The sequence below is a fragment of the Podarcis filfolensis genome, assembly GCF_964270895.1.
Source record: "Podarcis filfolensis genome assembly, chromosome: 11".
In the NCBI taxonomy this organism is placed as follows: Eukaryota; Metazoa; Chordata; class Lepidosauria; order Squamata; family Lacertidae; genus Podarcis; species Podarcis filfolensis.
In genome coordinates, this window is record NC_139613.1 from 15,669,174 (window position 1) to 15,697,031 (window position 27,858).

The 27,858-nt window shown below is 44.1% G+C and overlaps 1 protein-coding gene across 8 annotated transcripts in view; it reads right to left on the minus strand.

Moving 5' to 3' along the window:
• Positions 1-27,858, minus strand: part of PDZD2 (PDZ domain containing 2) — a 240,176-nt gene that overhangs the window by 96,172 nt on the left and 116,146 nt on the right. For 2 of the 8 annotated variants that reach the window (XM_083575462.1, XM_083575461.1), the window contains exon 1: positions 13,273-13,496. The exons of the other annotated variants lie outside the window; for them this stretch is intronic. In XM_083575462.1, the coding sequence (XP_083431588.1) occupies positions 13,273-13,349 (77 nt within the window). In that variant the 5' untranslated portion in view covers positions 13,350-13,496. Of the gene's footprint in view, positions 1-13,272; positions 13,497-27,858 lie in introns of those variants that run through there. 8 annotated transcript variants of the gene reach the window in all.

Sequence of the window (27,858 nt, forward strand, 5' to 3'; positions counted from 1 at the left end):
CTATGTCCAGTTCTCTTCACCTTGGGATAAACTAGGTAATCAAGACTTTATTCTTCTCTAGTTTGTATGTGAGCTTTGGTGTGTGTGAGCAGCTCTGAGCTGCTCCTTCCAGCCACGTGACTCTCACAACCCATTCTTGAGTTCCTATACCAATAATTTAAGAACTGTCACCACTTTGTGACTAAGCTACGTTTTACTACCTGTGCAACTTTCTGAAGCACATGAATCTGGCCTTTGAAGGGTTTGTAAGTAAATCACTTTTTAACTTACCAAAAGTGTGGTCCTTTTCCTATGCTTGGCAAAGAGGGAAACTTTTTAAGGGGTCATTTTGGAACTCACTTTGGGGGGAGGCATATTTTGAAAGTGTGTAAGAGCCTGTATTTCCACCCTTTATTTTACTGCATATTTTGTGATTTTAAATCTCTGCTGGGCTTCTCTCACCAAAGAGTGATTGCCCCAAACCAGGACTTTGGCGTCTAGGGAATTATTTTTTCTCTCTATATATATGTTTTTTGCACCTACAAATATTAGGGAAGATTTACAGGTGCTCCTAATAGCAATGTCTTCTGTCGGTGAAGTATACTTTCCTCCCAAAATTTTTATTCTTCTACCTTATTATACGTGCAAATCTACTCATTTTGCAACAGTGGAAGAATGCTAATCATTCCACCAAGCATTAAGTGGATTGTGTTTCATTGCAGCCATGATTTTCTGATTTCTATGGTAATTTCTCCTTGTGAAAATATTTACATACCCTGGGCTTTGGCTATCATGGCCCTAATCAATCGAGGGTTTTCTTAATTAAGTCTGCCAGACCAAAGTGAGAGCGGCTTTTATGGAATGGGCATTTGCTCTTAAGAACAAACCATCATCTTATTTCCACTACGGCAACATCAAACAACCCACTGAAACACTTTCTGTCCCTTTAATTTATGTTTGGATTTGATCAGGCTCCTTATCCCATCACTAGTCCCACAGAGCAATTCAAGCCCGGGTTTTCTTCCATTTCCTCTTCACTAGTTTTGTAAACAATGTTTCTGTGGGTTGGAAGCTGTTGGATATTTTTTTTTTTAACTCCCAAAGCTGTTGCATTCATATGAATTGAGAATGAGTCAGTTGTTGGCTACTTTAATAACATGCTGGCATCAACGAAGCTTCACAGAAGAAGACAAAAGCCAGTGAATGAACTACCTTCATTTCTGACTTGCCGAGTCAGCCATGCCTTGATATGGGCTGGAACAAAGCTCCAAACAGAGTAATCCAATATGTTAACACCTCAATGTGCTGGAGGGTAAGCATGCCTAAGTTACAGTAGACTATTGGGGCCTTCTATGCTACAGTGGTACCTTGGTTTTCAAACATGTCCATTGACGAACGTTTCGGAACTCAAATGCCGTAAACCCGGAAGTAAATGCTTCCGTTTTTGAATGCGCCTTGGAAGTTGAACAGTTTCTGCTGAGTGTATGTCAGGGGCTCGGGAGCAGGAGCACAGGGGAGAGAGGAAATGGAGAGCGAAGGGGAAGAATCCGAGGGCAGCGTAGGGGAGTATGACAGTGACCCGAGAGATTCCATGAGCTTCTCCAGCGAATCAGAAGATTCCCAGAAGGGGGCGCCGATGGTCAGGGCAAGGGGGGTCCCAGGGGGGACGCACCAGAAACAAGGAGACAGCGGGGAACCCCAAAGCAGCAGTGGGGGATCAGGACCAGTTTCCCCACCAGAGCGTAGTGGGGGGGAAGAGTCACATGTGTCAGGGCCAGCGTCTCCTCCAGCGGGGAGAGAGAGTGAGTCAGGGCTGACCACGCCTCCAACGGAGGGGAGGTCAGTTGCAGCTAGCCCCCCCAGAGGGGGAAGCAGTGACAGCAGCAGTGAAATGGTCAGGAGGAAAGTTACTGGCTGGGCGCGCGCGCCAAGTTCAAATGTGCAGGCGCGGGGGACAGCAGGAGACCCGGATTGGGAACCAGCTCCTAAAGCCCGCCGGAGGGAGGGGGAAGGCTCAGGGGATTCAGCGTCAGAAGAGTCTAGAAAGGGCGAGACCCCGACGGACAGGCAGAACCAGAGGCGGAAAGAACAGAGGAAGAGGTGGAGTAAGGCTAGAGTCTTAAACTGGTGTCTGGGGGGAGGAGACTCAGACGGAGCATCAGCGGTCTAAAGTTTGAGACGTAGAGCTGCACGCTGCGGCTCTGGAAGTGAAACTGAACTTCAATAAAGACTTTCGTACTTAACAACGAAGCGGCGTTGGTCCTTTGTGAGCTGGGACCTCGGGCAGCTCTGACAGTGTATATGTTATTTTTCTCAATTTTCTCAATTAAATTTGCATGCCACCCTTTGCGCCTCGGTTTTCAAACGTTTCGGAACCCAAACGGTCTTCCAGAATGGATTATGTTTGAAAACCGAGGTACCACTATACTTTCATTTAACACCTAGCCACACCGGTAGCAAACCTTCCCAGCAAGCGTGGCATTTAGTGCCACTCAGGTGTGTAGCATAATATATCTATGGTGCCTTAAACACCTTTGTGGGGTTTACCTCTAGCCAGGAAGCAGCCAAGGGTGGGAGGGACAAACTGGCATGTTCCCTCCCTCTTGATTGATCGTTCGGGAAGTTCAAAAGCTTTCTTCTGCCCGAACACCACAGCGACCGATGCCAACAGATATTGGCGCACTTAGGGATCCGCAGAGTGTTCGCAGTTTGCGTGGCATACCTCAGCAACTCAGCATTTTGGCTAATCTACTTTATTTACATATAAACACACATGGAGCACTGCAACACGGCTTCTCTCTCTCTAGCATCAGACAGGACAGAGAATGAACAAAGGATAATAGTCCCACTTCACAGAACACAGTAACACAAACATCCTGTCTCTGTCACTTCCCACTTTGTGGAGTCAAAGCATACAGCGTCATGTGAAAGACAACAATCCCATGACTGCAATCACGGAGCAGGAATTCTAACAGTGCAGACCCCCCATCCAAGGCATAAACCTGCTTGTCCCCGGCAAGGTGCGTCACAGACTTTTGTGGGACCCTGTCCATAGGCTGGCCACCCATGACTTTCCTTATTTTATTGGCTCACTGAGCAGATGCACAGCAACAGTTCCAATATGGTTATGTTGCCCTAAGTGACAATGACAGTTCTGCTCAGAAGACCACATTGCCAGTAAGCACATCCAAGGGATTAAATATACAGGCGCACTGAAATACACGGGCAATATTTTATTTTTATTTTTTTGTGAGCTGGGCTTTGATTGTCACATCTCTTCAAATCAAATGTTTGTCCTAGTAACAACAGTCCACATTCCCAGGCAGCAGCGGCTGCTTCAGACTGCTGTCTTTTCTAAAACATGGGCTTCATCTGCCTGTGTGTTTCATCAGCTACCTAAAGTGGTCAGATAGCGGTCACCCATTAGTCAGAGTTCTTAAGTTTAAAAGCCCTGGGTTATGACATCTATAATCTTGACAAAACACGCTGACACACAGCTCCAGTCCAGCCTGCAAGGCCTTGACACCAGCACAATCGAGGTCTCGGCATCAGCAGCACAGAAGGGCCCTTGTGAATTGTTAAAAATTAAAACTAGCTTGCATTTTTAAAGTGGCAGGGATGAGGTAGCCTCAAAGTCCTTTACATCACTTGCAACTCCTGCCTCATCTGAAGAGACTTCTTATCACGCGACTGCTACACCAAAGATGATGTGTTCGAGGCCAAGATGGGCCTGCAAGGAACAATGGGAGAATCTGTCAATTTTGCTTCTAATAGTTTTTATTTTTTCCAATGTTAAATTCAGTTCTCCACATTTTTTTTAAAGTCCTCGTGAAGATCCATCTCTCCTGATATACATATTTTTGTATGCAATTTTTCCTCCATGTTCTGTTTACAGAATTCTTAGGGCCATTTCCTTGGTCCATGATGGAAGCAGAATACAAAACTAGGTGGGTTTCCTGGTCAGATCCAGCAGGTTCTCCCCCCCGCCCAAACATCCACCAAAAATATCAGATCTTAATGCCTGCCTTCTTCAGTTCTGATCCTTCTTGCTCAGGGGATGTTATAAGGCAAATCTGGATGTGCTTTGCAGTAGATCAACAAGGATTTCTGATGGCTAATTGTTCAACAAAAATGACTCCTTTCTCAACCTAAATTATACTGCTGAAATGAAGAAAGCTTAGGGCAGTGATGAGAAAACTGTGGCTTTCCAGATGTTGCTGGACTCCATTTCCCATCATCCCTAGCCAGCATGGCCAATTGTCAGGGAAGATGGGAAGTGTGGCCTGATAACTTCTGGAACTTCACAGGCTCCCCATTCTTGGCTTGGTATACAGGAGTGGAATTGTGATTGCAGACCACAGTTTGGAAACCCCCTGCCCTAAAGAACTTAGGCCTCAAATATCTGAAAGATCTCTTTCTTCCCTACAGACCCTCTCAGGTGTTAAGATCAGCAGATGGAGCCATCTTGGTAGTTCCACCACCCTCAGAACCTCAGGATGGCAGCAGCCTAGGAGAGGACATTCTCTCTGGCGGTCCCTAAGCTGTGGAACTCCTTCCACAAAGAGATGCGTCAGGCACCTTCATTTTACAGTTTCCATCAGCTGCTGAAGGTGCACCTCTTAACCCCGGCCTTTGACAACTGAGATGGATATTTTTAGGACAGACCATACTCTCGTGGTAGTAATTCATTTTAAACTGTTTTTAATGATGTATTAAAATTTGTTGTAATCTGCCCCAGGACCTGAGGGTAAGGTGAAAGGCAGGTAATAAACTAAAATAATAATAATTAATAGCTGCCTCCATGGCGCTGCTAGGGCACTCTAAGAAACAAAATAACCAGAGCAGTTTTGAAATTAGTGGTGAAAATCAGTGCTCTTTTGAAAGGTTCAGCCCACCGACTTGATCCAAAATGAAATCTGATTGTATTCAAACACAGACATAAATCAATGCAGTTTTGAAAGCCATCTTGATTCAAAATGGAGTCACATTGTCTCCAAACATAGATGAAAACCTCCTCCTTGATCTCAGGAACCATCAGGACTTCCTTGTTTTCATCAGAGAAATGTTGGGAGGGTGTGTCATGGTTGTGGTTAAAAGGTATCAAAATGCATAGCAAACAGACAAACAACTTTCCAAAGTATATGGAAGATTATTATAGAGCATTTAAAGAAGATGAGGCAGGAATTTCTAACCACCATACCTCATGAGCATGAGCAAACAAAGGATATCTTGAACCTAACAGTCATCAGTATGAACTGATCCTATGTGATTTGAAGTAAGGCCTCATGGGGCTTTGTGCCATTTGAGATCAACATTGGCCTCAGCCTGTTTCATCAGATTCAGCTCTCATGAAGTAAGCTCTTGCCATGATAGCTCACGCCACTCATAAACCACAGCACTTTTTGTCTGTTTGAATTATACAGTTCTCGCTTAAGGGCTGTACAACCAAATCCCAAGCACAAGGCAGCAGGGGAGTGATCTGACTCACAGGTAAGATGGGGAAAGGGGCTGAATTATTCAGGCAGGAGTGTCTGGGAGCTGCACAGAAGAACACAGAACATGCCAAAGCAAATAGTGTGCTAATCCCCAAGGATGCATGCTTCCTTTAAGATGAGAGGTTTTGGCAAATTCCTACACGGAAATAGGAATCTGCGTATAGGTCTTTCATCATGTGCAAATGAGATCTTAAAGGTGCGAGGTAAGCAAAGAGGAAAAATAAAAATTATAAAATCTAAGCAAGGCAAAACTAAGAAATGTCTTCCCTACGCAGCTTTTATTCTGTGCCACGGCGCACCAGTAAAAATTACCTTATTTTGTGATTTTGGGTTTGAGGTGCATTAGAATTGATTTGAGAGCACTAAAGCATACTGAAGTGCATTTTGTGTTTTTAATTTCTTTCACTGCAAGGAGACGTTTGGTAAAGGAAAGGGCTAAGACTGGAAGGACAGAAAGAGATTTTCATGAAAACTTTCATCAGCCTTAGAAGACATATAGTCACCTTTTCCCATTGCCCAGAGTAGATTTTGTTGGCCCTCAGTGATGCCATCACATTCATTATGTGATCCCCAACTGGCTGGAGAGAAAACCCCCAAACAGAAGGGTGGTGGTACTGAAACAGCGGCAGGAAGATAAGGGTAGGGAATACAATAGCAGTGAGTCATTTTGAAAAAGAAAAAAATGGACATTCACAAATGCACAGCATTTCCCCCCAGGAAATATTTTGTCCTCAACCTGAAAGCACTGCTTTCAATCCCAAAACTGGGTTGGCAGCGAAGAAACTGAAACCCATATAATAAGAAGAACTAGGGAGATGGGCTTAGCAGTTGCCTCCATTTTACCCTTGGCTAATTTGGCCTGTGGAGTAGACAGCCCGGCATAACATAAGTTCATTGGCGTCCCTTTTCTTTTTCAGATTGTATTTTCCTCCATGCATGCTCTGCTCAACATCTGAGGCCTTGTTCTGGATACCATAGTCGCTTGAGAAGTGACTACTTGGAGGAAGGCCTTTTCTGTGGTGGCTCCCATGCTGTGTAATGCTCTGTGAGGCCCTGACACCATGCTCTTTTACGCAATTAGTTAAAACATGCCTGTCCAAAATAGCATTTGGCTGAATGTTTTTCTTTCCATTGGTAGTGTTTTATTGTCATTGTTTGATTTAAATTTTGTGATTCTTATGACCTGTGTATGAAATTTGATGGTTTTTATGTTATTATATTATTACCTTGAGTTCTACCTACCCAGCACTCTCCAATACAAAAAATTAGGATCCTCAAGTCAATATATTCTTTGGTTAGAAAAAGAAAGAGGAAATGCCTGTATCATCATACAAGCCAGAACAGTGATATGACAAATAACCCAGTATGGCTGAGGATTAATTTTGGCTTCCCACAAAGCCTAGCTATTCATAACCAGCAGTAAAAGACTGGGATTTCACAAGTCACTAATGTGGCAATGCACACCCTTCAACATCTTCCTGATGAAAATAGCCACATGTGTTTGATTTGACACAAGAAAGTAGCAAGAACCATGAGAAAGAGAGTCTCCTCTGTGAGTTTTTCCATTTCATATAATCAATTACATTGGAAGCATCTTTCAAAGTTCATATTTCTCTGCCAACTAGGCTCTCATAGATGGGCATCTGAATATAATATTTGCTCTTTACTGCACTGGATCATGTGCGTTGGACCACATGTGTGTACTTCGGCATGTGTGTTCATACAGTTCCTATGATTCTTCTGCCTCAAAAACAGAAGAATCATGGGAACTTGGCAGAGCATAAGTACACTGGTATGCACATGGACCCAAACCAGATATCATATCATATGTGCAGTAACACATGCATGCACCCCATTGTGTATGCACTATTCCAGATGGCCAACCATCTGAATCAGATCTTAGAATCTGTTTGTTCGGCAAGTCTGAGCCCCACAAGGTGCAAACAGCTTCTGCTGAAACAACAGTAGTCTCTCATCAATACGTGAAGTTGGCAGGGTGAAAAGCAGGAAAGAGCAAAAGAAAGTGTAAGTGCACCAATGCATGCTCCCTCCATTCTCAGAGACCATCTCCCGCATTTCTCTTTTGTTGCTAAAGCACATGTGCAGATTGGACCCAAGTGAGAAAAGAGTTGCCGTGCAGAGGACCGGTCCTTGCAATATCAGGTATTGCTCTACAGAGCCTAGTCAGCAATGCAGGATAGGAATTAAAGCCTAGGAAACAGGTCAGATCCAGCTAATCAAGGCAATAGGGCACAGGGCCAAACAGGGAAAACAGGACATGCACATTAAACAGGTGAGATAATAGATGGATCTGGAATGGGAGCAAAGAGATCTCCAAGCCATTTCAATTAATTGCTCAGAACAAAGAGAACATTGAGGTCAAAATGCTGCTGTTGACCTATAAAGCCCTACATGGCTTGGGACCACAGTACCTAAAGGGATGCCTCTTCCCATATGTGCCTACCCATGTCCAGGATAATCAAGAGGAGGCCCTTCCACAAGTTTCCCCTCCATCCAAGGTATGGGGAAAGGCAGTTGGAGAGGGAGCCTTTTCAGTGGTGTCCCCCCACCCCAGAGCCGGCCCAGCCATTAGGCAGGGGGAGACTGCTGCTTCAGGTGGCAGAAACCCCCTAGGCAGCATGCCCACAGATGCCCCACCTGCCTCCACCACTGGCAGAGAAGTGCTGCACTGATTTTGAGCAAGATTGTGTCCCTTTTGGGTGAGAACTGACCTCAAATCAGTGCAATCTTCCCAAAACTGGTGCCAATGGCACTGCCGCTTCTCTGTCAGTGACAGATGTGGCAGGTCGCAAAGAAGCAGCAGAGCAGGTGGCAGCAGGAGAAGCAGGTAGGTAGTAGTGGCAGCAGCGGCAGAAGGCCAAGCAGCCCTTCCTGACACAAGATGCCCTTGAACACTCTCCCTCGTCAGAGCCTACCTGGTACCCACAGTAGCATCTCTGGTACCGGCCAAAGATGTTTCGGCTCACCTGGACCTCCTAACATCTTTAAAGATTTTTTAAAGGAAATTACTGATTACTATTTTAGTCTATGTTCTGACAGTGTTTACGCATATTATTTGACATTACCGTAGCCCTTCACGCCATTGTATTTTTCCTGTATCCTAAGCAGATGTGAATGGGACGCGGGTGGCGCTGTGGGTAAAACCTCAGCACCTAGGACTTGCTGATCACATGGTCGGCGGTTCGAATCCCCGTGGCGGGGTGCGCTCCCGTCTTTCGGTCCCAGCGCCTGCCAACCTAGCAGTTTGAAAGCACCCCCGGGTGCAAGTAAATAAATAGGGACCGCTTACCAGCGGGAAGGTAAACGGCGTTCCGTGTGCTGCGCTGGCTCGCCAGATGCAGCTTGTCACGCTGGCCACGTGACCCGGAAGTGTCTGCGGACAGCGCTGGCTCCCGGCCTATAGAGTGAGATGAGCGCACAACCCTAGAGTCTGGCAAGACTGGCCTGTACGGGCAGGGGTACCTTTACCTTTAAGCAGATGTGAGGAACCTTTGGGCTGAATGTTGCTAAACTACGACTGCCATCATCCATAACCACTGGACATGCTGGCTGGTACTTATATGAGTTGAAGTTCAGCAACATCTGGGGGGGCAAAGGTTTCCCACGCCCAGAGGACTAGCAACTAAGAAACGTAATTCAAAAATAAACCCAGGAAGTTATCTAGAGATGTACAGTGAGCATTAGATTCTGCACCAAAGCAAACGCCATTCCCAGCTAGGATGCCTCAAACAACAGGGAGCCAGAGCCTGATTCCCCAGAGATTAAGGATTCAGACCCATGGCACCAGACAAGGTGTTGCCTATTGAATATTTAGAACATGTGGTTCAAAGGTATGCTAAAGACTGTGGCCTTTTTATACAGGCACTGGTTTCTTACTAAACACAGACACAACCTTCACCAGCCAGGATTGGTCCCATTCATTGCAATGGAGGCAGCAGAGCCGTTCATGTAGTCATATGCTCCCACACACATAAATGAATGCGATGGCCTGATTACATAAAATCTCTGCGGGGCTCTGGATTACAGTGGCATTTGATGGCCATTTGAATTGTATGATGAGAAGGGAATGCATGCCCATTCCACCTTGCTGAGGATTTTTATAAAATGTCCTATACCAGCACATAAATACTATTCCCTGGACACAGAATTCATGGCATCCTTAAAATTCCCTCCCGTGGATAAACCATTGTCCTTATTGGTTTCAAAAAGCAGATTCTTTTCCAATTGGAAATGCTTTTCAATTTGGAAATGTAAAGAAATTCTTTTCCAATTTGGAAATGTAAAGAAACTGAAGGTACATTCTTTCACCTTTGGTGGACGTGCCCAAGAATTAAGGCTTTCTGGGAAATGATCTATAATGAAATGAAAAAGGTATTTAAATATACCTTCCTGAAGAAACCAGAGGCCTTCCTTCTGGGCATTGTCGGCCAATTGGTGCCAAAGAAGGACAGAACTTTCTTTATGTATGCAACAATAGCAGCAAGAATACTTATTGCGAAGTATTGGAAGACACAAGATCTACCCACCCTGGAAGAGTGGCAGATGAAGGTGATGGACTATATGGAATTGGCAGAAATGACTGGCAGAATCCGAGACCTGGGAGAAGAGTTGGTGGAGGAAGACTGGAAGAAATTTAAAGACTATCTTCAGAAATATTGTAAAATTAATGAATGTTAAAATTATGTTCGGATTGGCAATAAGTGGTATTCAGCAACAAAAATTAATAAGAATATGCAAAAATGAATTGATAAATGGATGAAAAGATAGAGTCATAATATGTTAGGATATAGAGCTAAGATAAATGATAGAGGGTAAGGATTTGCTGAATTGATTATGTAAATGGGAATGCAAAAAGGGGAGGTGTGAGGAGGTCAAGGAAACAAGCAAATGAGCTTAAAAACATCAAAAAAGGGATTTGTTTTTTGTATTTTTCTATTCTTTCTTTTTTATGTATTTTTAATTTTTTTTTCTTGGTTTTTCTTTTATTCTGTAAACCTTTGTTTTTTGTAAAACTCTAATAAATATCTTTAAAAAAAAAGCAGATTCTTAATTTAAAGACCCAGCTGACAAGCGTTATCGATTATGCATTAAGAAGACCACATGAGGCTACTGCCATTTCCGTAAGAGCAGTGTGCTTCCATAATCTGGGCTGATGGCACGTTTAACAACCCACAGGGCGATCATCCTAGAAGTAGACAGACCTTTAAAAAGATTTCCAGGGCTTCTGCATTTGTGGCAGGCGCCACCCTAGATTCCACCGAATTTTGGGGGTGCACAATGGCTGCACAGATGGTGGCATGCCATACCTTGTGGTTAAGACATTGGGAGGTGGGTTCCCAGTTAAATATAAACCTAGTTACTGTGCCTTTTGCTGGAAGCCAATTATTCAGAGAAGAGACCCTGAAAGACATCCTAACGGAGTCTAGGGATAAAATGAAAGCACTTGTGACACAGAAGCTGGACAGGAAACATACTAGATGATACTCTCCATACAAATTCTCCCATTCTTATAACCCACAAACCTATACTCCACCATATAACCAAACCTTTAACCAGCCCTTTCAAGCATTCGACAACACCGAATATTCAAAGGATGCCAATGTGATCAGAAGTACTTGAGAGAGACACTGTTCTGCAATGAAAACCCTACTCCCACATATAGCTTAAGGAAGCCAAATACCACCCCCAGTCCTAGGCCAGATCAAAGCCAAAACTCAGTCACCCAGTGCAGATATCTTGCTGGCTCCCTCGAAACACAGTTTGCAAAATTTGTAGCCAACCTTGGGAACACAAGCTTGGTCCTGCTCTCACACCCTTCCCTCATTTGCCTTATCCATAGTTTAGCATTGCACATGCACTAAAGCTAACCATGGTTAACACAAAACATAAGCAGCATTCTGCATTCTGGCATTCATCTGAACCTGTAAGCTGTAAAACTGGGGGGGGGGGACACACAGCACACAACAACTCCAGGTATATGGGCTGCTTTTCAGATCTTCCTGTGATTACTGAATAGGTCTGAAAAGTTCTTTAAGCATGTTTGATTGAATGTATTAGGAAACCCTCCCTGTAATCAGGAATCCTGATAAGATCCTGGCAAGACTGGGAATCCCAATAAGATCTGAAGAGCAGCCCATGCACCTGAGGATGTTGGAGGTTAAGTTTTGGGTTTTAAAGCTCAAAATTGAACTCCCTTCCTGCTTTAAAAACTGCTCCACTTTTGAAAGTATGTAAAAAGTTGCTAAAACCCAGGAGTTCCTGGGACTTCACTGCGGTAAGTTTAACAAGTCAACCAGACAAAGGCAAGAACAGCTGTTTGCTGCATATATATTTTTCTCTTCCCAAAATTGCTCTGTTCCTTGGCAGGGCTTGCATTGTTTTGAGGTCAGCCTCGTTCATTATGTCTGAAGAAGAGATACGCAGCCTGGTTTACTGACAACTAAACCCCATCGACCTCAGTGGGACTTGCACCCTAACACGTGGACCTAATACTGCAGCCTTCAAAAAGAGAATCTTATTTATTTCCTGGAGACTATTGCCAATGCATCTAAGACTGTATTATCTGTGCAAAAAAGGGAGGAAGCTCAGGAGCCTATGAAATTGTGGATATTTTTAGGTTATATGCCAAGGGTAAGAGGCAAGGTACAGAAACAAGCCTGCAGTCGTTGTCCACCTCTTCTGGACTGCACCACAGTTTGCTCTACAGCTTAGTAGACCTGGGGTTGCATGCTCAGTCTGCCACATATGCCAGTAGATTTATTATGTCTGGACTACGATGTCTAATTATTAAGACTTTTTTTTGAAAAAAAGATGTGCAGTTCTGGAATATATTTATTCTAAGTGCAGCTTTGCAAGGAAGGGACCAAGTTTAGTAAGCCTATTCTACTTCAGTTGCAGTGATAGATGAATACACTGCTGCTCAGAAGCAGAACATGGTACTTTTCAACCCTGCGTGCCCAGACGTCGTGGGGCTAAGCAACGTACTCAGTGGTCAGGGATGATGGGAGTTACAGTCCGACACTGTTTTAGCAAACAGAGACATATGCAATCGCGAACACCAGTTAGGAACCAAACAATTCATTCCCAGACCTTATTTTCACAACCAAGGATACTGCTGGGCACTGAGCGCAGCTTTGTTCAATTGCAGAATACTTCCCTTAAGATATTTATTTCATTACTTCCAAGTTCCACTGCTTCAACACTGAACAGTAAGTTCTTGTCATAGTCAGTGAAATCAACTGATTTCCAGTATTAAAAAAAACACACCCAACTATCCCTGTGCTGGGCTGATGCTTAAAGCACTGGATGGTTGCCAGTTTGTCCACCGCATTTAAAAGACAGATTAATGCTGTTACATATTGTAGTTGCGTAACTATGTTTCCAGATTTCAGCTGTAGCCACCCAGAAAAATGCAATGATGAGAAATGAAGAGACGAAAAATGGTATTTTCAAATATGAATAAAGGATAAGAACAGAAGAAGCAACTCTCTCTCTCTCTCTCTCTCTCTCTCTCTCTCTCTCTCTCTCACACACACACACACACACACACACAAAGTTTAGTGAGTAACAAGTCAACCATGTTGCAGACTTTGCTAACAGAGGAATCAATATCTTCTTAATGCATAGAACACAATGCCAAACTTTTGGTAAATGAAGCTAGCAGGCAAAGGGAAAGAAACAGGGAGATTCTTCTAGCCCGGGAAGTTTACAGGAACTATTTACAAGTTGCAACAAATCTGAAACTCAGCAAGGTTCGCATATCCTGACTTCTCCTTACCTGCTGGAAAATCCTGCTCTGTCAACCAGCACGGCCTGAAACCCAGCTGCGTTAGAGAGGAAAGAGCCCGTCTTCATTTATCCTCATTATTCCACCTGCCATTTTACAAGTTTACTTGCTGCGAGGAGGAATGTGAAGCACGCTGGGGTCCTGCCCCAGACTTCCTGTTGATGCTCCATGCTCCAAGTGCGCCCCACATCTGATTTTGCCTCTTTGTCCTCCACCCTCGCCTCCTCCACCTCCTTTGGCACCAGCTTGCCCCGCCCAATCCACGCCGAGCATTTCTCATTTAAGAATGCTGCTTCCAGCTAAATGGCGCTCGTAAGAGAGTTATCTATTGCTTTGGCTGGGCTGCAAGATGAGGCATTTGTTTCCAACTATTTTTTGGCACAAGCGCAGCAGATGTCAAATAAAGGGAGGGAAAGGCAAACGTTGTCGAGAAGTATTGGGAAAGGGAGATAAAACAAACACCTGTAGACCACCAGATGTAGACATTAGTTGATGTCACACACACACCCCGCTTCAGATGTGCTGGTGGGGTGTCACATACCAAAACAAAATGGCCCTTCACATAGGAAGCTAGCAGCTCAGTTCTGTGCACATTTACGCAAAATTAAGTCCCAGTTTGTTCAGCCGGGCTTAGTCACAGGAAAGTGGACTCTGTATCGTAATCAAAATGTCAGACAGAAGAGTTCTAGCCTAGCGTCCTCCATGATATGCTGGTTTTCTATGTGCAGGTAGCTAAATACTCTTTCATATTTTTTAAAAAGTAAAGAGTATTTAATCATGCTAACTTCACCAGCAGTCCGCAACGGTACAGGCCAGACACAAGTTTACCTCCTCAGTGACAAGGCTTAAAAGAACTAGAATTTACAATACAGTAATGTCCTAAGGGACGTGGGTGGCGCTGTGGGTTAAACCACAGAGCCTAGGACTTGCCGATCAGAAGGTCGGCGGTTCTAATCCCCGCGACGGGGTGAGCTCCCATTGTTCGGTCCCAGCTCCTGCCAACCTAGCAGTTAGAAAGCACGTCAAAGTGCAAGTAGATAAATAGGTACTGCTCTGGCGGGAAGGTAAACGGTGTTTCCGTGCACTGCTCTGGTTCGCCAGAAGCGGCTTAGTCATGCTGGCCACATGACCCAGAAGCTGTACGCCGGCTCCCTTGGCCAATAAAGCGAGATGAGCGCTGCAACCCCAGAGTCGGCCACGACTGGACCTAATGGTCGGGGTCCCTTTACCTTTACCCTAATGTCCTAATACCAGCAGCCTCCTTTTAAGCTCTGTTAAAAAAAAATGTCCTCTCTTCTTCCTTTGCCCCTCTTTTTGAGCATCAAAAGCTATTCCTTCCACAGTGTTTCATGTCACAGCTGCTGCAAAAGGTGCTTCCCCATACCACATGCTCTCCTAGGTTAAGCCTTATGACAGTGAACCTCAATGTGTTTAGGGCTTAGACACTCTCCCTCTGCTCCTTCAACACAGCTCCAAGCAGAGATCAGAAACTTGCACTTCTATGTTAGAACGAGTGACGTGCAAGCAAGATGTCAGCAGCAAACAATAACTGAAGTTAGAGAAGGAAAACATGGAAAGTTCATTTTGAAAAGGATCTAGTTCAAGCTCAACAGGTCCAAAAAGGAACTAATACCAGTTCACATCCATCCCTTCACACAATTAACTAGTTTGGTGAACCTTCAGTTCACAGTTCAATTCAAATTCATCCCAATGATCCTTGGCCATTTTTTTCCAGCATTCAGAATGTTACAAGCTGCTGTGCTGAAGTATGAAATATACTTAAGAAAACTAAGAACACATCAACATATAGAGAGAATCTATTTCTCCAAACAATCATTATCTTAAAGCCCAAAGGCCCAAAAGTAAGAAACACATCAAACAGAACGAACTTGAATATGAACTAGAAAAATCTATCCCAAAATGCACTCAATTCACATTCAGTGTCCCCGGCAATTATGGGAAATACTTTCAAGTGTAGCTCAGAGATGTGTCAACTCATTCAGCAGACTTGATTAAACTGATGTAGTTCGTTCCAAGCACTGATAGAAACACAGCAAATCTCAGGAAGATGGTGTTGCTTGAGCAAGGCTTGGCTGGAACAGGAAGTCCCTGATACTTCTTCATATCCAGAAGGATCAACAGCCCAGCCTGGATGAGTCCAAGACCTGAAGGTACTTCCCTGAGAAGATGCCACCTGCAGCTCAGTGGTTTACCACATGGGGCATCTGCACTTGGTTCCATCCATTCCTGGCATGAAAATTGGCCATGATGGTTTAGTAGGAAAGAGTTACTCAGCTCCCTACAACTTTGGCACCGACACTTTGAGTGGGGACCATGTTCAAGTTAATCCTGGGACTAGGAATGTGCTGGGATTGACCCCTTGATCTCAACAGTCTTTTTCAAGTTTCCCAAGGGAAATAACATCAAGTTACTACTAGATCTTCCAGCTGTGATTTTCAAATCAGCTGCCACTGGCTACGTGGTAAGTTAGAAGTCAGTCAACCAGCTGAAGAGGAGCAGCTTTTATCTCTTTTTCACAACGTAGTATGACTCAAAAGCAGCAGCAAAAATTTCCAGACAGATACCGAGCACTAGAAAAGCACTGAGCCGATGCCAGTAAAACATTAAATCTACATTCATCACTCGCTAGAAGGCTCTTGATTAAGCGAATATTTTTGCAGCTGAAAACCTCCACCTGCATCAACTTGCATGATTGTATGTAAACAGGAAATATTTTTCATGCTATCCTTGCAAACCTTCTAATCAAATTAGTGAAGCTTCTGCCTTGTTTGCATCTGCCATTCACTCACACGAACCTTCTGAAAACCAAGAGGGTTGACTTGTTCCGGTAATGAAAGTTGCACAGATAGCAACTCCCGTGAATGAATAGCTAGCTGAACACATCTGTCCGCAGCGATCAGCACACACAACCACACACCCGCATGCACACAGAAGCAAATCAAATGCCTTCATCCTTATTCATGTTTTGTTTCCACATCAGCCATGAACTCTGTTATGAATTAGAAAATACCTGGTGGTGTAATTTTTTTGTATTTTATTTTAAAGATGAAATGCAGGTTAGACTTGTTTGTGTGACTTCTGCTTCTTCAAACAGTAATACAGAATCAAGGGCAAATATTTTAGGTTATGAAGCCCCATTTCACACAGAATTCTTATTATGAGTTGCAGCAAATCAGCCAGGCCAGAAAATAAAGAACTTGTTTCATATACGCTTTGTGCAGCCATAACTGTATACAGCGGTATCTCGGGTTACATATTCTTCAGGTTACATACACTTCAGGTTACAGACTCTGCTAACCCAGAAATAGTGCTTCAGGTTAAGAACTTTGCTTCAGGATGAGAACAGAAATTGGGCTCCGGCGGTGCAGCGGCAGCGGGAGGCCCCATTAGCTAAAGTGGTGCTTCAGGTTAAGAACAGTTTCAGGTTAAGAACAGACCTCCAGAACGAATTAAGTACTTAACCCGAGTCCTTGGTTCTCGATCTTAGTCCATTCTGGGAGTCCGTTCAACTCCCGAAATCATTCAAAAACCAAAGCACAGCTTCTGATTGGCTTTAGGAGCTTCCTGCACTCAAGTGGCAGTCGCGTCGGACGTTCGGCTTCCAAAAAACGTTTGCAAACCGGAACACTTGCTTCTGGGTCTGCGGTGTTTGGGAGCCGATTTGTTCGACAACTAAGCCGGTCGAGAACCAAGGTACCACTGTATACAAATAGCACCCAAAATTAAAGAAGAGATGGACAAAATGTGGGATTTTACAACTATCGCCAACTTGACAAATTTCTTCAGATATTGAGAAAAAAGACAGAAAGTTTTGGGATGAAGTGATTTATTGACAGTTTATTACCAATTCTTATCATTATTTAAATTTAATATGAGCTATAGGTTCACAAAGTCACAGAATTTGGCTGATCTCCTTGGCCAGTCACTTGCTGCACAAGCTTCTCATATTTTTGTGCTTAACTCGCATGTGACCCCGCTTTTCCTGTTCCCCATGAGTTCTTTCCCAATATATCCATGTTTTCTAGGATCTGCCTTGCCTTGACGTAAGGGGAAACATCTTTCCTGACTGCGGGCTAGTTCTGTCTGTAAACAAGATAGTTCTATCTGTAAACAAGATACCACAATCAGGTCAAAAAGGACACATCTTGCCTAGAGAAGTCTTTGCTGGACTTACACCAGACCAAAGGTTTATCTGGTTTCTGTGGCCAAGCTACAAAGTCGGGCAGAAAAGATGCTCCACCTCACTGTTTGTCCCCCGCATTGGCCTCATTCCCTCTCTTTCTGATGTTCTGTTTGGGACTGCCATTGCTTATTTTGCAAAACGGCACAAGCCATGCACAAAGTAGCCTTAGGAGAATCCCCCTGTTTGCAGGAGTACAGAAAAAATATTTGTGGGAGCAGCTCAGGTGGGGCTAAGCATGCTCGGTGGCCACAAGATGAAGACTGATTGTTGGAGCAGGGCAGATGGAAAAGCAGAGGGGAGGGGAATGAAATAGAGCGACTGGGACTCTGAACAAGGAACACTCCACGATGCAACATTTTGTTGTAGCACCGACTAGTTCAATTCTAAACTGTCCCTGAATATGGAGGCTGAATTTGCCTCTAATGTGAGACCTACGGAATTACAGCAATTGCAACTAGACTTATTCTACAGAGATCTACCTAATCCTTCCCCCACCCCCACCTGTAAAATTTACCCAAACTTGTGGCAAAGAATTGAATAAATCAATTACTCAGTGTGCAAATCAATAGACTACTTTCACGAATATGTCCCTAAAATATTAATAATAATAATTAACATTGTATACCGCCCTATACCAGTAGGTCTCAGGGTGGTTCACAACACAAAGTTACAGTGTAAAAAGGCACAAAACACATAATAAAAAATAATCAGAGCACAAAATAAATAATAAAAATAATCAAAACGTAAAGACAGTAAATGTGGCTTTTTACTCAGTGAGCTAAAACCAGACATCCCTGCAAAATGCAGGCTGGTTGATGAACTAGATCAGAAGGACCAAGAGCCCAGAGGTTTGGGACAGGTAGCTCACTGTCCTCCAGGAGGGATCAGAAATGTATCTCCAAGGATGGTCAGGTTCTTTCTGAGTTTATACCATTCAGCACAGGGGTAGTGAATGCAATGCACTTCCAGGTGTTGTTGGACTCCAACTCCCATCAGCCCCAGCCAGCAAGGCCAATGGCCAGGGAAGATAGAAGCTGCAGTCTAACAACGCTTGCAGGGAACCACCTTGACTACCTCTGATCTATGCTCACTGAGCCAAAGACTGTAGCATTCAAGCGCTGATGGTCTCTAACAACCTGAAAACTTTCATTTAAACTTGCGAGTGAAAACTGTGAGCAACTACTACACCTTGGTTAAAATTGGGTAGGGCCACCAGGGGCCAGTTAAAACTGCTCTTGGGGCTAGATCTGGCCACCAGTTGCTCCGCCTGACCTAAATATCTGAAGACACCCAAGCAATCTTCATTTTCTAATCTGCAGAAAAAGAAGCTAAATTATTTGCAATAAATAATGAACTGACGTTCATTATATATAGCACTTTAGTGGTTCAGTGAGTTTTACCTATAGGCTGTCCTTCCTTTACCTACAGATTTCTCAGCCTGCTATAGCTCTCAAATATCGGCCGGTTTTGACAGCTGCACGGGGCCCTTGTTGTCTTGTTTAGCTTCATTTCCCACAACCTTCTCTAACAATGAGCTGCGTGTGATTTCCGTCCGTCCCAACCAGCATGTGAGCCTGCTGAACTGGTAGTGACCTCGGGAACAAAATAGGCCTCCTTGCCAAACAACAAGGAACTGCTGAAACAAGCGCGATTAGGAGCTGAATTCTAGCATGAAAAGTGCAGCAGTGTCACACCAGGGCTCTCCTGTGCAGGCTGGGCATGGGTTGAGTCAGGACATCTTGTGCAGAAGGCAGAGCCCTGAAATGTTATGTTTTACAAATCACATACTGTATTAGGAACGCAGTAAGGTGGCTTATGGAGTGAGGGTGCTGGTCCATCTGGCCTAATGCCGTCTACACTGACTGGCAGGATTTCATGTAAGAGCCTCTCCTTGCACTACTTGGACATGGTCAAAGTATGAACTTGGGTCCTTCTGAGTGCAAGGTAGAGGCTCTTTGACTGATTCTATGGTGTCATTAGGCCACCTCCACCAGGGCCTTCTCAGTGATGGCTCCGACCTGGTGGAATGCTCTGTCCCATGAGACCAGGGCCCTGCAGGATTTAACTTCCTTCTGCAGGGCCTGTAAGACAGAACTATTCCGCCTGGCTTTCAATTTGAACCTGGCCTGATCTTTTCCCCCCCTTCCTTCCCTCCCCCTCCCCTTTTTGTGAAGATTGCCCGCTCTGGGATCCCACAGTTGGTTCTCCCCTGGTCTCCTCGCTGGCCCAAGTGGGACTAATTTAGTCAGCTAGCCCTGGTGATCATCTAATGTTTATTGGATGGATTTTCCCCCTAAATTGATTTTTTATTCTTGATTTTATTGTTATTTACGCTTTATACCGTATTTTATGCTGTTTTTTTGTAGCGTCAATTAAGTTTTTTAAACTTGTTGGAGGGTCCCAAGAGAGTGAGGCCCTAAGCTATAGCTTGTTTAGCTTATACGTAAATCTGGCACTGACCAGGAGGGTAACTGGGCTCTGACTTTATGAACCAGCACTGAAGAGGCGGTTTTTTATTTTATTTTTAATGACAGGTGCAAAGAAATCTCCAGAGCAAGAAACGCAATGTGTAGCAATTCAATATGGGGGTGAAGGGGAGAATCATTCCAATGCAAGTGGAATTTAAATAAAGCTGTATCAGCAGGGGGGAAGGCCGGCATAATAGTTGAATCTCCTGAAAAGACAGGGGACTTAATGACAAGAGGTACAGATTTAATGCCAAGTTTACTACGAGGTTTTGGGAAGTGGTAAGGGAGAAAACAACGCCAGCCAGCCAGCCAAACTTCAGTCATGAAGGAACACAGCCTAGAAACAAACAAATAAATAAATAAAACCCAAAGATTTAATTAACTGCCTTAATTGGGCAGGGGCCTGTCAATTTTACATACGCTGCAACGGCAGGAGACCCTTTTAGCATAAGCCAGAACACCTAGAGAGTTATTAGAGACCGCATGCCTTTCATGTTACTCAGTAAAAAAAAAAAGTTCAGACATCTATTTGTGAGATCAACACAAGGAGATGGACACTGATTTAATTTTTTTTGGAATTAAGGAGAAATTTAATTATTTCAGCCATACTGCGCTGCGCTGAACAGAGCTCTTATAAAGATCTCTCCTTTAGGGGTTTTAACAATTAGCAACGGTTGGCATATCTGGGATCGAACGAGAAAGTAAATGGATGCAGAGATCTTTTTGTTCTCCTGCTCACATAAATACTAGCACACCGAAATAATGAGGTCGTCCGATGTTAAAAATAATTAACATAAAAACATTGGGTGCCAGTTTCATCAGGGGAACTTTTTTTAATTGATCAAAAGTCTTTTAGGCTGCAATCCTGTACCCACTTACCTGGGAGTAAGTCCCAATTAACGCAATGGAGCTTGCTGTTGAGCAATGTGCATAGAACTGCACTACAGTGCGATAACAGAGAAATCATCGTTGCAGCTCTACATGATAATAATGTAATATCGCTAATATATTTTAATTGATTCTCCATTGACTGATTGTTTACTAGTAGGATTCTGTGAAACCATGCTGTAAGGCACCTTAAATGCTTCTTCTGAAATAAAAAAAAAAGTCAGCATACAATTTTTCCAATTACATTTTACCCAGCATAGTCCTATTGGAATTAATAGGCCTAAATTAACCATGGTTAGGATGCGGGTGGCGCTGGGGGTTAAACCACAGAGCCTAGGACTTGCTGATCAGAAGGTCGGCGGTTCGAATCCCTGCGACGGGGTGAGCTCCCGTTGCTCGGTCTCTGCTCCTGCCCACCTAGCAGTTAGAAAGCACGTCAAAGTGCAAGCAAGTAGATAAATAGGTACTGCTCCAGCGGGAAGGTAAACGGCATTTCCGTGCACTGCTCTGGTTCGCCAGAAGCAGCTTAGTCATGCTGGCCACATAACCTGGAAGTTGTACGCCGGCTCCCTCGGCCAATAAAGCGAGATGAGCGCCGCAACCCTAGAGTCGGTCACGACTGAACCTAATGGTCGGGGGTCCCTTTATCTTTACCTTTAACCATGTTTACTTATTTCAGTGAATCTACACTTAACTGAATTTAAATTTTAAAAATGTTCTAATGGCAAGATTATATGCAATACAATTTTTATTGAATGTAAGTCTCAATAAGAAATAGTCCTTTTTTAAAGCCATTGTACCAAAAGGTAAGAATTCAAGTTGCCTGGTCATGCTCAATAGCCACAGACTGCGGACTGTTGTGCGGGTGGAGGGAATGGAATGGAGTATCCTAGGAAAGGGCAGAAACAGGTGCACTCCACACTGCGACATTTTGATCCCAGAATTGTATCCAATATCTGAAATACGTAAATCTACAATTGTAAATGAGAACGTGATGGGTATTTGGCAATTCCCATGCATAAGCACATTTTTTAAAAGGTAAAGGACTCCTGGATGGTTAAGTCCAGCCAAAGGCGACTATGGGGTTGCAGCACTCATCTCGCTTTCAGGCCGAGGGAGCCAGCGTTTGTCCACAGACAGCTTTCCAGGTCAGGTGGCCAGCATGACTAAACCGCTTCTGGTGCAACGGAACACTGTGATGGAAACCAGAGCGCACGGAAAGGCCATTTACCTTCCCGCCACAGCAGTACCTATTTATCTATTTGCACTGGTGTGCTTTCAAACTGCTAGGTTGGCAGAAGCTAGGACAGAGCAACGGAAGCTCACTCCATCATGGGGATTCGAACCACCGACCTTCCTCCAACACGTCGAGGTGAAAAACAGGGATGCTGTCTTCCTGCATGAATCACGTGACTTGCGTGAGATCGTACCCCACCCAAAAAGCGCTTTTTCAGGGTGAAATCACACGAGATGGCAGTGTCCAAAACGGCTGCTGTGCTCTTGCGTTCTTGAAGGCGTTCCAAGGTGAACTGTGCTACTCAGATTGAAGCTGGTCTTCAAGGTCTTAGGCAGAGAGAGGTCTTCCCCAAGGTCCCTTTTAAAGTGAAGGTGCTTCTGCATATCCAACCTGGGGCCTTCTACATGCAGAGCACGTGCTCTGTCACCTCCCCTAATCCAGCAGTTCAGAGCCAAACTAGGACTTGTTGCTGTGCAATGTGTGAAATGCCCCCACAGGCCCTTTGCCAAAACCCATTTATCTTCTCTCCATCTTAATGAAACAGGAAGAAGTATGCTTTCTCAGATCCGTACTAATTGGCTTTCTAATTCTCATGAATGGGATGCTTCACATAGTTAAAAGGGAAGCTAACGTTAGCCTGCCAGCCTGCCTGCCTGCAGGCAGTCTCAAAGAGCTTAGCGAAATGCGAGTTGTAATAGCTAGGTATTCACATTACAACTTTCAAAGCAACCACAAATACTCTCTCTTGGCCACTTAAGTTTGCCTAGGAAACCAGTCAGACAATAGTATTTCATTAAAGCAGATGCATTCTTATCCTGCTTTTCTGAACTTCTCTCCTTTTAAGGTTAATAACTCTCCCCTCAGGGTAAAAGGGTGGGCAAGTCCATTAGCAATGTTTGTGCAATCAGCTGGGTACACTGAACACTTGATGGTGTGCAAACATTTATTACTTAATTCCCACAACCCTCCTGGAAAAAAAACAGGTTCGTGGAATTATCCTGCACAGGAAGCTGCCTTAGGTTGTCATCCAGACTTGCCCTTGTCCTGCTGCCCTTCCCCTGAGGAAACCCGATCTTTACCGTTGAATCAGAGCAAATGTCAATGAGTTTTCTCCAGATGGACGATTGCTCTGGTTTATCACTAAAGAGTGGGTTTTCTGGGGGAAAGCTGTGGGGCAAGGGCAAAACTGCCAAGACCCATACCTCGAAAGCACGGGACAAGCCGAAAACTGGACGAAAGACACAGAAAACGAAGTCATCCGCACACTCCTAATCCAAGACAGAAACATTCAATCCATTGTTGTTTCAATAGGGTTTAAACTTGGGTGGGTGGTGTTTTATTTGGAGGGTTTTTTTGTTTTAAATTGTTGTTAAATGCTATATATTAATTTGTATTTTTGTATTTGTGGGCGGAGTATGGTTTAGGGGCTTTTTTGGGAACTGTATTGTTTAATAGTGTGCATACATTAGGATTGCTAATTGTTTCAATTATTGTTATTGTGTTTTTTATTATGTGTTTTGTGGTTTGATTGTTTTTATTATGTATTTTCTACTTCGAATATTGTAACTTTGAACCTCCCTGAGACCTATGGGTATAGGGTGGCATAATAAATAACAACAACAACAACAACAACAACAACAACATTACAATTGTCACATCCACACCATACATTTAAAGAACACAGCTTCCACTGAAGAATCCCTGTAGTTTATCAACAGAGCTACAAGTCCCATCACCCTTATCAAACTAGAGTTCTTAGGATTCTTGGGGAATCATGTGTTTGGAACATTCTTTATATGTATGGTTTGGATGTGACCATCGGGGTCATGTCACAAGAACAGCAATGAGCAGCTAAAAAAGATGTGGCTCTGTGATGCTTTGCATGCAAAACGTCCTACGTTCGAGCCCTGGCATCTCCAGGGAGGTCCCAGAGGGAAACTGAGTCAACCCTCGAGAGGCATTGCCAGGCAGTGTAGACCAGGCTGAGCTAGATACACCAATGATTTGACACAGTATAAGGTAGCTTCTTATGGTCCTACAAATTACCCTGCACCGTTTACCCATCTTGTCTGCCAAGCTATTTAACAAGCTGTTGGAAGATGTCATCAGGAGATCTGGAATGAGATGCCACCAGCATGTGGGTGGCACCCAGCTTCCTCTCTCTGAACCATGTGAATGAGAAATGGTTGAGGTGTTAGATCCGTGCCTAGAGCGACAGAGTGGATGTGGGCCAACATATTGAAATGCAATCCAGACAAAGCAGAGGTGTTAAGCATTTCACATTCTCAGATCTGTAAGGTGGGGAGGCACCCTGCTCTGCAGTCCCCCGGAAGGAACAGTTGCATAGCTTTGGATTATACCTGCATCCAACATTGCCACTAGCTCAGGTAGGTCTATTTCCAGCTTAGTCTGGTTTACAAACTGCAGCCTTATTGGGACAGAGATGACCATAGCTGTCAACTTTTTCCTATTCAGAATAAGGGAATTTCTCTTAAAAAAAGGGAAACGTTGACAGCTATGGAGATGACTTAGCCATTGTACTCATGCTCTGGTAACCTCTAGACTGCTGCAATGTGTTCTACCTGGGACTTTCCTTGAAAACTGCTTAGAACAGCCTTTCTCAACCTGTGGGTCCCCAGATGTTGTTGAACTACAACTCCCATCACCCCTCGCTAGCAAGGCCAGAGCTCAGGGATGATGGGAGTTGTAGTCCAACAACATCTGGACCCACAGGTTGAGAACCGCTGGCTTAGAATCTTTAACAGATGCAGACTGCAGCAGCCAAGTCATTGTTGAGCACAAATAACATCTGTTTAGCTTCGGAGCCCAACTCAAGGTTTTCACATTAGTGTTTGAAGCCCGAAATGACTTGGACCTCAAATATCTGAAATGGAGTTTCCCTTTCTATAGAACGGCTTGGGAATTAAGATCAATGGAGTACAGTTCCACCCCTCTCAGAGATTCAGGGGGCGGAGGCTTGGGACAGAGTCTTCTCAGTGATGGCCCAAGGAATGTGGCATTTCCTCCCCAGAGAGGTGCATCTGGGACAGGTCCTTTCAGCTACTGAAGACACACCTCTTGCTCCTGGCTTTAGGAAACTGAAGAACTGATTGTGGTGCCCTCCCTGTAATGTGTTGTATGAAATTCTTGTTTTGGGGGGTTATGGGTGAAGTCAGTGTTGTTCGTTTTAATTGGATTGTGTTTTGAGACCTCCTGCTGAAGAGCAGGTAAGAAATACATCACCACTGTCTGCTCCACCCGGGAACAAACTAGAAGTAAGGGCAGGTATGTAAGGAGGGTTAGTCCATGATCAGAATGGCAAGAGAGATGAATGATTTAGCGCAGCCTAGTTCTGGGTAGGAAAAGGGTGCAACAATGGAAGATCAGGGTGACTAAGGTTGTAGGAGTCAAGGCGAGAGGTGACCAAAGTTTTTGCCAAGCTCAACATTCTGCAGTGCTGCAACGGGAGAATTGACAAGACTTGACAACAGGAAGTGAAGCAGAAAGAGGAGTTAAATTTAAAGTCAAGGCTCCATGCCTATAGCAGCAGTAGCGGAAAGGTTGTGGCTCAGTGATAGAGCACATGCATTCAGGAAGTCCCAATTCAATCTCCAACATCTCCAGGTAAGGGCTGAGAAGGTCTGAAACCTGGAGAGCTGCTGCCAGCCAGTGTGGACAATACTGAGCTAAATGGACCAATGGTCTGACTCAGTATTGTGATAGGAATTTTATGGTCTTAGATATATGGTAATGTTCGTAAGTGTACCAACCAAGTGTAGCATAGATCAGCACAGGAAGACCGACCTGGAACCATTTTGACTCCTAAACTGAGCAAATGTTTTCTCTGCAAGGTCAAAGTGGGAAAACCTCCCCATTGTCTCTTTCCTCACAAATCCTGTCTTAAGGGCACATTTAAGATATGAATAGGGTGTGAGCCTGTGACATGGCCCAGGAACTAAGTATTTATCATTACAAAAGACTGGCCAAGCTACCCAGGCAATCCAATCAAGTAACCTGCCAGACAGGAGATGAACAACGACAGGAGAAAAACAACATTCAAATTTCTGTTTTAGACCGCCTTTTCTGTGATGTAGGTATGATGTATCTGAGGGGTGGTCTTAGGTTACACCCCTTCTGTGATGTATGTATGATGTTTCTGGGGGTGGTCTTGATCTACAGGGTGGCAATTTCAAAAGTCTTTATAAGGCCATTTTTCTGGGTTCCTCGTCTCTCCTGCGGGTGAGGGAAGCACCCTGTTGCAACAGATCAATAAAGATCAAGCTTACTAGCTCCTTTGCTTCTCAATATTCTCTGGTTGGCCTCTGTTATTTTCTCCTACCAATAGGGAACCTATGTAAGGACTCTATATGGGCTCTTGGATACCCCATAAGGGAAAAGGGCAAATTTTTGTTTACAACACTATACAGCATCTTCCTGTGTTCTAAGTGATTTTTAACAAGCCTGAATTAACTGGTAGATATCCAGAAGGTTGACTGGAAGAATATCCCTCATCTGAGTACATTTAGATTTTAGTATTTCTTTGTGCTGGGAATCTGCAAACATTTAATCCACCAAGTGGTACAACGTGCGTGTGAGTCATGTTACCAAAGTAATACAATCCCTCCCAACAATGAGAAACCAACCTGCAAGGTGCCTTAATTCAGCAAACAGGCTCTAACTTGTGGTGCAGGGAAAGTCACATTACTCGCTCCTGAAAGCTCTAATTTATTGGGAGGATACTGGCTTGTTTCTTCTGCCAGCCACGAAGAATCAAAGCTGCTGGCTGTTAATTACCTGTATTTCCTGAAAGAGGAACAACCAAGAACTCAGAAAAAGCTGCCCATCCCATCTGTGCCTAGCAATTCTAAAACTGTTGGCCGAGATTTCTCATAGGGTGGGCAACCACCTCTGAGGATTTACTCCATTAAAATAAAATAAAAAGGGGGTCAAGCTTCATTCTACTCTGAGCAAGTGAAGGGAATATTAAAATAACCCTGGGTAGGAACTCTAGTACTCCAGGACCGACAAGTAATTAAGCCAGGCTGTCTTTGCAAGTGCTGAGAACACATCAATCAACTTGCTTTTGACAAACATTTGCTGGACGATGAGAGAAGGTTTGTTTGTATGTCTGCATGCATAGCCTCCTAATTAAAACTGAACCTACGCTACAAGCAATTTATTGTTTATTTACTTCTGTGCCAGCAATTAACATAAAAAGTTCTCTGGATAGTTCACTAATAAAAGGCAAATCTGTGGAGTGTAAAAAAAGAAGAAAGGAAATAAAATATAATGCAGCCATGAGATCCTACACAGCTACGACAGGATCAGAACAAAACTAGCAACGGAGAACAAAAATAGTCTGCAGAACTTTTAAAAAGCAATAACGAAAGGGGGGGGGGAATCTTCATCTGACACAAAAAGGGCCACAGTTTTAGAATCATAGAATTGTAGAGTTAGAAATAACCATTAGTACGTTTCCGAGCACAATTCAAAGTGTTGGTGCTTTAAAGCCCTAAATGGCCTCAGTCCTGTATACCTGAAGGAGCGTCTCCACCCCCATCGTTCTGCCCGGACACTGAGGTCCAGCTCCGAGGGCCTTCTGGCGGTTCCCTCACTGCGAGAGACCAAGTTACAGGGAACCAGGCAGAGGGCCTTCTTGGTAGTGGCACCAGCCCTGTGGAACACCCTCCCACCAGATGTCTAAGAGAAAAACAACTACCAGACTTTTAGAAGACATCTGAAGGCAGCCGTGTTTAGGGAAGCTTTTAATGTTTAATACA